At 42.9% G+C, this 12,742-nt stretch overlaps 1 protein-coding gene across 1 annotated transcript; it reads left to right on the top strand.

Annotated features, from left to right (window-relative positions):
- Positions 1 to 4,886: 4,886 nt before the first annotated feature.
- LOC148134728 (putative G protein-coupled receptor 139) lies at positions 4,887 to 9,387 on the top strand. Its single transcript, XM_087985381.1, has 2 exons — positions 4,887 to 4,953; positions 8,060 to 9,387. Exons 1-2 carry the CDS (start codon positions 4,887 to 4,889, stop codon positions 8,938 to 8,940), a joined length of 948 nt encoding a protein of 315 aa, XP_087841507.1. The 3' UTR covers positions 8,941 to 9,387.
- Positions 9,388 to 12,742: the final 3,355 nt, after the last annotated feature.

Below are 12,742 nucleotides of genomic sequence, written 5' to 3'. Positions count from 1 at the left end.
CCGCACGTTCTTCAGAAGTTTCATCGACGTCCCCACGTGGACATATTCCTTGCATTGTGACGGTTGTTAGATCATAACCATCGAACAGTGGGGTTCCACCAGAGGAGTAAGCTTTTCCTGGGGTAGCTGAAATGACCACAAGTTGCCGTGCAGTGACGCGAACTAAAAAGGACTTCATAAAAGGTAGACCACAACAAAGGGTGAAGACAAGAACAAGCAAAACCGCACCTACAGTAAGACCAATCTTGACAAACCATGCTCCCCAAGACCCTAATATAGTATTCAGCCAATCCAAAGCCTGATGACCAAACCCTGCATTGTTTTTATTTTTATCTCCCTCCTTAGATTGTTTTGTCAAAGATCCATTGCTTTTGTCAAAGATCCCCCAGGGCTCGTGTGGTTAGGTATAAAGGTACAGCAATGTTCCCCAAACATCTCACAAACTCCGCCTTTTTCGTCCTGCATCCAATCTAAGGCCTGTCTGTTTTGTCATGTCATTTTAGTGGTAGCATTCAATTGTTCTCCGAAGGCCACAACGGCAACATCAGTATAATTGATAAATCTCTGCTTTTTGTAAGAAATGTCATTAATCCATTCAGCATTCTTGCTAATCCCTATCATTGGGATAAGAGCTTCCCAGCCCACAGCAATCTCATTGCGGGCCTTAAACTCGTTAGGAACACCTCTTGGCTGTGCTATACTAGCAATCTGAATTGTCGGATCAGGGACATACCGTCTCTTAGTTCGGCGACTGTAACGGAGCGTCAAGCTGCATGTGGCGATATAAGACCCCCGTGTCAGAGCATTACACGGGCAACGCTGCCACACCAGTCAATGGGCAGCGTCATGTGCAACCCTACTTTCTTACCTCCCAGCCAGTAAGTATCTGTCAGTGGGACACGTTGAGGATTTAAAACAGCCCTAAATGTGGTGTCCACCTCCATTGGAATTGTATTCCCACAAAGACCCATAAAGTAGCCGACTAGTGTGGAGCCATTTCACTTAAAGCTTTCAAAACACAACCCTTCCCGTTTCCTGAAAGCAGCCTCGGGAAACAGGTAATTAGTCTGACTGATGAACCACGGGGTACTATATCAACACCACCGTTGGAGTTGCTGCCAGCCCACGTCATCTTGCTGATAGAATGTAGTGGCCTGAAGGAGCAGGCACCAAAAGGGGGTAAGGGGGTTGCCTGTAAGTTGATGAATCATTCGGGTAAAGGGGTCGGCGAGAGTGCCGCAAACACCATTCAGTACAGATGCTCAAGTTAAAGGGCATATGGACAACATATTATGAGGGGGTTAACTTAGTACACAAGAAGCAGTCCTGTCTAGCCATTATTACGACCGGGTCGTTTGCCCATTGATACCAGTGATTGTCACGGGCGCGTACCCATGCTCGGGCAGCAAAGTAACCCTGGCATTACCTGTCCAGGTCTGCCAAGTTAATGGTCGCCAAGTCTGATTAACAGGCCTGGCATCGGAGAGGTGGTTATCAGGGGCATCCCCCATGTCTTCCCCATCCTTGCTGCCAGGAGGACTGTTCTCAACATCTCCATATGTATCATTTCTGGAATGATCAGGATTCCCAAGAACTTCACCTGTACCTTGTTCAGAACCCTGTGGAGGTGTACTAGCCTCCTGTGTGCCCTACCCGTGTCCATGTTTTTCAGCCTTAACTCCACTTACCTCAGTGTTCGAGTTAATATGTGCCGATGAGAGAGGTTTAGTACAATGATTAAGGCGGTACCATATGTGTCGTCCTTCCAACTGGATGGCGGTAGATGATGCCTTAATCACTAAGAAAGTTCTCTCTCTCCTCGACTCATTTCAGCACCTTCGAAAAACCCGCACGTACACACAATCCTCGAGCTTACTAGGTCCTTCCTCGTTGACAGCTGTCAGTTCCCTTTGTATTACCAGCAGGTGGATAGTCTCATGTATCATAGATTGCTGCTGCATATATTGCTTAAGTTCTAAGCTTAACTGCTCCAAGCTAGGCCCTTTGTATGGGCCTCTCGACCTGGACACTGGCACAGGTCTACCTTTGAGCATCTCAAGCGGTGTGAGCATCTCATGTAGTGTTAGATTGTAAAGCCAGCACATCAATCCAATTAAGGTTGGTGCTTGCGCAGATCTTGTTTAATTTGGCTGTCAATGTCCCATGAATTCTTTCCACCATACTCTGTGACTGGGGATGATATACGCATCCAAATCTCTGCTTGATTTTCAAAGAAAGCAGCATCAAATTAACTACGTTCTGAATGAAGGCAGACCCATTCTCTGAGCTGATTTCCGACGGTATACCAACCCTTGAGATATCTTCATTCGTCATAAATGTCACTACTGCCCCAGCTCCTGCTTTCAACCTTATTTCCACTGGTCCAGCTGATTTCACTCTCCCCCCATCTGTATCATGTTGCGACCACAAATTGCCTGGTAATGTATCCAATTAATCATGACCGTATTGATCATCTTCCTCCACTGTCAATGGTATGCTCCGCTGGGTTGTTACCTTGGCTTCCTTTGGATTCCCTGTCAAGTTGCAGCACGCTCGTGTTTTAATATAGCTGCCATCCCTGGATTCCCAAACCCCTGTCGTGAGCATATAACCATTCCCTAATTGTTTCTACATGCCTGGCCATAGGGCCTAAATCTTTAGATTGATATCCCTTCTTTACGCGTAAGGCTACATGTCGTGCAGAACCTGGTACACTCTACCAATGTGACAGGAATGGATTTTTCTCTATTTGTAGGATCACTTCCTGCTCCTCTAAGAACATTGCTTCACTTCTCAAATTTTGTGGAGCCCCACTGTCTTTCTAACACCTCATCCTGAGATTCATCAAATATCACTGCATAGTCCAGCTCAGACTTAGGTGGTCTTGCTTGAGTCAAATCGTAAACACCTCTGCTTCCCACATCCCCCAAGTGTCTTGAATATCACTTGCTATATCCCCTATCTAATAAACAGTAACATCTTTAGCTTCTGGCATCATTAATTGTATATTGGCCTTTTCTACGAGCAAGTCCTGCTATGTGCACTCCAAACTTACTTCTAACTGTCAGCTATGTTTATTTGAACTGTTTGTGAGTAATTATGAGACCATCTTCTTTGCTTCTCATTGAGGCGGGTTAGTGTATTTGCTGAGTTTGAAGGAACTGTGAAGGAGAAGAGGGAAATACTTATCCACAGTAAGTCAGGTAATAAGTCGAAACATGTTAGCATACTTTACATGCACATGACGTATATGTGCTGTGTGTTAGTGGTGAGGCTGGTTGGTGGGATAAACAGAGGGGAAGTTTAGCGATGATAAGTAAGTTTGATGATACAACTATTCACAGGGTGATTAGCAGTGAGGAAGATAATCTCAGGTTACAGATAGAAACAGACAAATTTGTCAGTTGGGCATGTCAGTGGTAGATGAAATTTAACTTTGATAAATGTGAGATGATGGTTCTTGCCAGAAGGCACAAGACAAGACAGTACTCAATGAGTGATGGGATACTAGGAAGCTCAGAGGAAATAAAGATCCCCTGATGTGGCAGAAGTGGTTAATGGTTCAGTGAAGAAGATACCTTCACCAGCAGGGATTTCCTGTCGGTGCTCTGGAGGACTTTGGTTCAGTCACAATTGGAGGTTTGTGTGCGGTTCTGGTCACTGTACGATAAGAAGGATGTGATTGCATTAGACAGGGTGCACAAAGACATTCGCGAAAATGTTGCTGGGAGAGTAGCAGTTTAGTTGTGAAGACAGATTCTGGATAAGGTCGAGTTGCGATCTTACGAGTAGAGATAAGAGGATAAGACTATGAGGGGCATGGATTGGGGGAATCTAAAGCAGTTTCTCCCCTTCTCTGAAGATCCAATAGCAATGTGTCCCATTTTTTAGCTGAAAGGCTCGAGGTTCAAAGGGAAGATGACACCCAGAGGACGGTCGGTTGAGTTGGGAATCTTCAAAATCTTCAAAAAGTACTTGAATGGCAATCAAGACAATGGAGTAAGTTTTGAAATGGGACTCGTGTAGTTTATAATATAATTTTCGAGTTACAAACACGATGGATCAATGAGTCAAGTCTGTCCCATATGATGTTATCATTCAATGATTTGTAAGTTAACTTTCTGAATTAGTTTCTGTTTTTAGATTAGATTAGACGATTTACAGTGTGGAAACAGGTCCTACAGCCCAACAAGTCCACACCGACCCTCCGAAGAGCAACCCACCTGAACCCATTCCAATGCATTTACCCCATTCACCTAACACTATGGGCAATTTAGCATGGCAAATTCACATAAGTTGCACCTGACTAATTTTTGTCTTCGCTTTGAAGAAATATTAACTTGTGTATGTTCAAGCTGTTGTGATGGTTACTATGAACTTCTGGTTCTGATTCAGGGAATTCATTCACATAGATTTTGCCAAACGAGTTGCAAAAGTGAATTATAAGGAACGCAATAATATAACCATGTTGAGTAGAACAACTCAACGAACGAGAGGCATTGAATGACCGAATAGCTTCAGCAACAAGTGAAAAGAAGTGCAAAAAACTTATATTTTGGGGACTAATTGTGAGAGAAATGAAGCAAGTCTTGTTGTTTGAAGACAACCTGCAATTCGCATTTGAGACCCAAGAGGATCCAATTAATTCAGAAATTGGGGTATTCAAATTGACTTTGTGAAAAACATCATTAAAGTATACCACTTGGGATAATTTGGTTGTTGACAATGAGTAAAACTTTGAAAGTGTCATCATAATTTCCCAGTGTGTATACCACACTATATAAAGTAAAGTCTCTGAAACTGTATTACCTCCAATTCGAAATAATGCTCCAATTCCAACAGATTAACAGCTGCAGCAAGGGAGAGTTAGTGCCACAAACAATAAAATGCATCTTCCAAGGCAAATGGCCAAAAAGGTTTACTACACCATCATTGCTGTCGTTGGAGTTCCTGGTAAGTCTTGGAAGCACTCATGTTGTACATATCTCTGCATCTTCCAATTAGAATTATTCAGAATGTGGGTTCCTATTCAAAGAGGAACAAGTGACCCCAGTGCCCAAGTGTTACTGGGAGCATCACTCAAAGTAAAATTATACTGAGTGTGGGTTACTAACTGGGGGGGAAAAACCTACCCCAGTGGCTTGGTGTAGTAAGAGTATCTATGAATATAGAACTTAACTGTTTGTGGTGAACCGAATTCAAGTGAATACCTGACTACGTTGGCGGCACAGTGGCACAGTGGTTAGCACTGCTGCCTCACAGCGCCAGAGACCCGGGTTCAATTCCCGCCTCAGGCGACTGACTGTGTGGAGTTTGCACATTCTCCCCGTGTCTGCGTGGGTTTCCTCCGGGTGCTCTGGTTTCCTCCCACAGTCCAAAGAAGTGCAGGTCAGGTGAATTGGCCATGCTAAATTGCCCGTAGCCTTAGGTAAGGGGTACATGTAAGGGTATGGGTGGGTTGCGCTTCGGCGGGGCGGTGTGGACTTGTTGGGCCGAAGGGCCTGTTTCCACACTGTAAGTAATCTAATCTACGTTCATAACGAGGACTATAATTTGACTGTAAATGTGGAATGTTTCTTTCATAATACATTTCTAATTTCTGATGTGTTCACTGATGAAATTGTCATTGTAGATTGTGAATAAGATTGAATGCAAATTAGATAAATCGTTGATGTGTATATTTGGTACTAAGTTTGCAAAGTTAAATGTTCCATTGGGGGTACATATATGTGACTCATTCGCATATCGTGAAAATAACAGAAAAGCAATGTCAATTCACTCATTTGTCCGATGGACATATAATGTTTATTTTAAAAATCTTTTGGACTGATTGATATTCCAGCAAAGTTAGGGCAAGCCTCTATCATGGCTACTATATTTCTTTATCTAGATGTTAATAATGAAGGATCTGGACTAACAACTGTTGACACTATTTCACACCTGCATCTGGTAAGGTTTTGGTTAACAATGTTTGAATCGGTTATTCATAATCTAAGCGCAGTTGATTTTTAAAGCGATCACTGCCCATTACTTTGTGATGTGTGTCCTCCTTGGGAGGAAGAGGTTTTGTTAAGGACGTTGCACCTGTTAGTTTTAATGCAATATTATTAAAAAGCAAAATAAATTTAATAGGAAAAAATTCTGATGCAATAAATAATGGGCATCAGCACTTGCAATATTATGGCTGTGATAAATAATTGAATTAGAGAGGATTACAGAAAAGAAAGAGAATACAATAAAGAATGTTGTATATTAATACAGAAAATCGTGAACAAGATTTTTGACTTCAAGCATATTGGTGAGATTCTGCTGGCCGTCGACATAATTCATGCTACTGGCAGAGCTCATAAATCTAATTTTCCAAGTAGAGAGCATTTGTCTTCTTTTCGTATGATAATGATAAACGTTCTGACTCTGCCAGATGTCCAACCTCATCACACAACCCCAATTCTTGATCCACAGCTTCTGACCATTCAACACAACCATGTGTTAAACTCTAAAGTGCGACAAACTCCAGATGGTTTGACTTGCAATTACAAAATATTTATTCCATAATCAGATGTTACTATTTTTATAGTTTTTTTTAATGAACTGAAATAAAATCCACGGGTTCTTAACGTATAACTCATAAACATACACTGACAACAGAATGCCTTGAAGAAACTGGAGTCAATGAGATTACAACTCACTTTATTATTGCAATGCCTACAGGTAAGATGGTTCTGGCACTAAAAGGACAATCATCTCAGCTGTCATACATCGATGCACGAATTCTGCAAGGTCGTGTCCTTGGCCCCAAACTCTGCAGTTGCCTCACCAATGCCCTTCCATCCACTTGTCATGTCCAAAGCGAAGATGTTCCCATCCAATTACACCGCGTTCAGCACAGTTTGCAACTCCTTGTATAATGAAGACATTTGTGCCCAAAACTTCATGCTAGCATCCAGCTTGGCATGGTAATTGATAAATAGCATTCGCACTCCGCAAACACCAGGCAATAATAATCTTAAGCAGTAAGAGTCTACCAAACACCCATTGACCTACAATGCCATTACCATCCCTGAATGCACGATGAGCATCATAGAGTTGTACGATGGAAACGCACACTTCTGTCCAGCTTATCCATACCGACTAAGTCCTGCATTTCATAGAATCCACATCATGTGGAATCAGGCAGCTCAGTCCAACAAGTCTGCATCCGATCCCCCTCCGTTATCCTCTGCATTTCCAATGGCTAATGCACCTAACCTACACATCCCTGAACGCCAGGGAAAATTCAGCATAGTCATACCACCTGAGATGTGTATTTTTGGACTTTCGCAGGAAGTTGGTGCATCCGGCAGAAACTGACGTAAAACACGGGGAAAACGTGTTATCTCCACATCGACAGTTGCATTGAGGCTGGAATCTAACCTGACTCCCTTGTACTGTGAGACAGCAGTGCAAACCACTGTGCCATCCAAAGCCCTCTATACTTTTCCTATTCATGTACCTGTCCAAATGCCTTTTGAATATTACATCTGTACCAGTATCTATCAATTCCTGCGGCAGTTCATTACAAAACTAAACCACCTTCTGTGTGAAACAGTTGCCCATCAAGAGTCTCCGATTCGTTGTTTTGCTGATTCCAGGTGTGTGTGTGTGTGTGTGTGTGTGAGTGTGTGTGTGTGTGTGTGTGTGTGTGAGTGTGTGTGTGAGTGTGTGTGAGTGTGTGTGTGTGTGTGTGTGTGTGTGTTTGTGAGTGTTTTGTTATGGGAAACTACAACTATACAGAGTAAACTGTAAAGCAAAATATATACCTTCTCCCGACCCACCCCTCCCCCGCCCCCCAAAAAGACGTATTGAGTACCTGGTCGTTCTCTGAGATTAATTTTCTGCCCATGTGATTCTGTTTGTCTTTTGAAAGTGCAAGTTATTTCACTTGAGAGAAGCTACTGTAGTGGTTCCCATGACATTGTACTGAACAAAAAGAAACCTGAGTTCTAAAATTCAACATGCATCGAGAAAATTTAAGTAATCTTTTCTAATCTATTTTCTTCCATTTTCTTTCCTCTTACAGTTAGTCTGGTGGCAATTGCATTCTTATCTCGGAGCAAGTGTGGCCTTTCAACATGTTCCACTCGCTACCTCGTAGCCATGGCAGTGTCTGATCTACTGTTCATTATTTTTGATATCATATTTGATGAGTTTGCTTACTATTATTATCCGCTGTCTTTTCTGGACATCACTCCTGTTTGTAGTGTTCTCCACGTCCTGAGCTGCTTTACTGTTGATTGTTCTGTCTGGTTCACTGTTGCTTTTACATTTGATCGATTTGTAGCCATTTGTATTCATCAGATGAAATCTCAGTATTGCACAGCGAAAACAGCAATGAGAGTTCTGGCAACAATCTGCATTTTCTTCTCTTTAAAGAATATTCCCAATTACTTCATATTTGAATCCGGAAGGATCATTAGAAACATTCCATGGTACTGTTACAGAAGAGACAGTTATTATGACAATGTACATTGGGTGAGTTTTACATATATTGAAATATTTTTAACACCATTTCTCCCATTCATTTTTATTGTCTTCCTCAACATTCTGACCGTCAGACACATCTTTGAGGCAGTTAAGGCACGTAAAGGACTGAGGGGTCAGAGAAAAACAGAGAATGACCCAGAGATAGACAGCAGAAAGAAATCTGTGATTTTACTATTTGCCATATCCGCCAATTTTATCCTTCTCTGGTTTGTGTATATTTTATATATGTTCTATCTTGGTGATTACGTGGATGATTTTTATCTCTTTGAACAAGTTGCATACATGCTGCGGAACCTTAGTTGCTGCACAAATGCATTTATTTATGTGGTGACACAGAAAAACTTTAGAGACCAGTTAAAGTATGCCGTGAAATATCCAGTTATAAAAACAATTCAATTGATGAATAAATCCAAGTGACTGAGAGCCAACATGAGATGCAGCAGATAATGGAACGAGGTGTCCACGTGAGGAATGGACGAAAGGGAAAAAAAGGAGTAGCAACAGGATTTTGTTGTTTTTTCCAATGAGAAAGAAATGACCCCATCCCAGGAGCAACATGGAAGAGATTAGAGAAACAAAGTCAAAAGTATATTGCTGATAGCAATGAGCAGCAGAAGATAGAAAGCTAAACAACAAAGCCCAAACCGAAAGAGGAATGATTCATGCCTCAGAAAAAAAAAATCTCCCAAGCAATCACTGCACAGCAAGTGAAGCAGGCACAAAAATAAACTATCTGGTAAATGTATCATCGCTTATTGCAAGCCTGAGTGGGGAACTCTTTCTCACAGAACTCTCGGATCCACACATCTGGACAAATTGCAAAAAACACGAGAAGCTTCCACTTACAAAGATTAAATAGCATACTGTATAAAATATGTTTTTAAATCATAAATGTGTTTCCATGTATACTTTGTTTCCATTCAGTTCCCCGTCTTGATCCAGATATCAGTTCCTTCCTTTGATTATTTTTCTCATGATCCATGTAATCTGAGACAGAGGACCGGAAAAAATGTTGCTGTATGATCTAATCCATTTTTGCTTTAGGTATTTAGGTATTAGAGGTCATTTCCTCAAATTCCAGGAACAGCAATTACTGTTTTCTAAGCTGTTGCATTGCTTTGGAAATTTTGGGGTAAAGAAAGATTAGAATAAAAATGACACTTTTAAAAAAAGACAGAGAGACAAAGGCAAGAACCTCGTGCTCAAGGTATTAAAGGAGAAAGAAACCGACACAACTGCTTTACAAAGCTGCTACAGGGAAGTATCTTTGGACATCGAAGTGTGTCTATGAAAAATTAACCAACAGTCAAATTCCAAGATGAACTTGAAGGAACCTGCGAGAGAGAGCTCGCAGTACAGGAGCAGCTAAGTGCATAGTCTTTAAAATATTTTAAGTGGAACCTTACTGCCCTTTTTTTGGAAGTCCGCAATCGTGAATAGAGTGGGTTCTTTGTGATGATATGTATATTGAGTTCTGCCTCTTGATTACATTTAAAAATACAAAATATTGATACTGAAGTGCCTGGAGCAGTGCTTTATTACAGCAGTCAGACTGTGCTATTTTAGATTAGATTAGATTAGATTACTACAGTGTGGAAACAGCCCCTTCGGCCCAACAAGTCCACACCGACCCGCCGAAGCGTAACCCACCCATACCCCTGCATTTACCCCTTACCTAACACTACGGGCAATTTAGCATGGCCAATTCACCTGACCTGCACATCTTTGGACTGTGGGAGGAAACCGGAGCACCCGGAGGAAACCCACGCAGACACGGGGAGAACGTGCAAACTCCACACAGTCAGTCGCCTGAGGCGGGAATTGAACCCGGGTCTCAGGCGCTGCGAGGCAGCAGTGCTAACCACTGTGCCACCGTGCTGCCCATTTCTTGAGGAGAAAGTGAGGACTGCAGATGCTGGAGATCAGAGCTGAAAATGTGTTGCTGGAAAAGCGCAGCAGGGCAGGCAGCATCCAGGGAACAGGAGAATCGACGTTTCGGGCAAGGGCTTATGCCCGAAACGTCGATTCTCCTGTTCCCTGGATGCTGCCTGACCTGCTGCGCTTTTCCAGCAACACATTTTCAGCTGTGCTATTTCTTGTACCTATAGATTGTTCAGGTGAAAAGATTGCCTTTAGGAGAGTAATGTGCCCTTCCGCTACGATGTGAGGGGTGAGGGAGAGTTTCCATGCTACTGTTGAGTATGTTGGCAGTAAGAGTGTTGGGTTTTGAATTCAATAAGATTACTTTGATCAGCTGGAACGGCAGTTAGTGGCAGTGAAGAATTTACAGGAGCATAGCAGTTATAAGAAGGGAGAAAATCCGCAGATACAGTCATGTAGATGGGTTACGTCTATTAAAGTTAGGAAGAAGAGGCAGGTAGTGCTGGAGTTTCTGGTGGCTATCCCCAGCTCAAACAGGTATGCAGCTTGGGATGTACTCGAGACGGATCTCAGATGAATGTAGCACCAGCAGTCAAGTTTCTGTCACCAAGTCAGTCTTTAATGAAACGTAGAATGTCAGGTTCCAAGCGACTGGGTGTGATAGGAACCTCTAAATTCAGAGGTACAAACATTCTGCAGGGGACTGCGCGAATGGCTTGTTGCCTCCACGGTGCCAGGATCAAGAATATCTCAGACAGGGTGTACACTGCGCTCAAAGGTAAATACAATGACTGCAGATGCTGGAAACCAGATTCTGGAATAGCGTGGTGCTGTAAAAGCACAGGAGTTCAGGCAGCATCCGAGGAGCAGTGAAATCGACGTTTCGGGCAAAAAGCTCTTCATCAGGAATACAGGCAGAGTGCCTGAAGGGTGGAGAGATAAATGAGAGGAGGGTGGGGTGGGGATAAAGTACCATAGAGTACAATAGGTGAGTGGGGGTGGGGATGAAGGTGCTTGGTCAGAGAGGAGAGTGGAGTGGACAGGTGGAGAAGAAGATAGGCCGGTCGCACAGGTCATAGGGATGGTGCTGAGCTGGAAGTTGGGAACTGGGGTGAGGTGGGGGATGGGGAAATGAGAAAACTGATGAAGTCCACATTGATGACATGGGATTGAAGTGTTGCGAGGCAGAAGATGAGGCGTTCTTCCTCCAGTGAGGGGGCGGTGAAGGAGGCCCAGGACCTCCATGTCCTCAACTGAGGGGGAGGGGGAGTTGAAATGTTGGGCCACAGCGCGGTATGGTTGGTTCGTGTGGGTGTCCCAGAGATGTTCCCTAAAGCAGAGCGTTAAAAAAAGAAAGCAGGTGAACCCTAAGGCATCGTAAGAAAATGGAGCAAAAGAGGACAGGGAGAGTCATTTTTGATAAGGGATAGCATTACATCCAAAGATAGACCTAAGACGAACCTGGACGGGACATGAGAATTCATTGGCGGATCAAGGAACCCCCTAAGGATTTCTATAGCATCATCAGGAATAAAAGAATGAATAGAGTAAGATTAGGGCTAATGTAGCATAGTAGTGCAAAGTGGTGTGTGGAGTCAGAGGGGATAGATTAAGCTCTAAATGAACACGTTTCGTCAGTATTCACACGAGAAAAAGACAATGTGTGCGAGGATAATACTGAAATACAAGCTAGTAGACCAGATGGGATTGCGGTGCATAAGGAGGAGGTGTTAGCAGTTCTGGGAACTATGAAAATAGATAATTCCCCTGGGCTGGATAGGATTTATCCTAGGATTCTCAGGGAAGTCAAGGAGGAGATTTCCCAGCCTTTGGGTTTGATTTTTATATCGTCATTGTCACCAGGATTCGTGCCAGAAGACTGGAGGATAGCAAATGCTGTTCCCTTGTTCAAACAGGGGAGTAGAGACAACCTTGGAAATTATAGACCTGTGAGCTTTACTTCGGTTATCAGCAAAGTTTTGGAAAGGGTTGCTAGAGACAGGATTTATAATCATTGAGAGATGAATAAGTTCATTAGGGATAGTTAACACGATTTTGTGAAGAGTAGGTCGTGCCTCACGAGCTTTAGTGAGGTCTTTGAGAAGGTGACCAAGCAGGTGGATGGTGGTAAAGCAGTTGATATCGTAGATATGAATTTCAGTAAAATGTTTGATAAGTTTCCCACTGTAGGCTATTGCACAAATACGGAGACATGGGATTGAGGGTGATTTAGCAGTTTGGTTGAGAAATTAGCTAGCTGAAAGCATACAGAAGGTGACAGTTGATGGGAAATATTCATCCTGGAGTTTGGTTATTAGTGGCGTTCTGCAAGGATCTG

Source organism: Chiloscyllium plagiosum, unplaced genomic scaffold, assembly GCF_037043375.1.
Source record: "Chiloscyllium plagiosum isolate Xiang-an unplaced genomic scaffold, Cpla_swu_hap1 HiC_scaffold_52, whole genome shotgun sequence".
Taxonomy (NCBI): Eukaryota; Metazoa; Chordata; class Chondrichthyes; order Orectolobiformes; family Hemiscylliidae; genus Chiloscyllium; species Chiloscyllium plagiosum.
The sequence above is the reverse complement of the archived record's forward strand: the minus strand, read 5'-3'. Positions and strand labels throughout refer to the sequence as shown.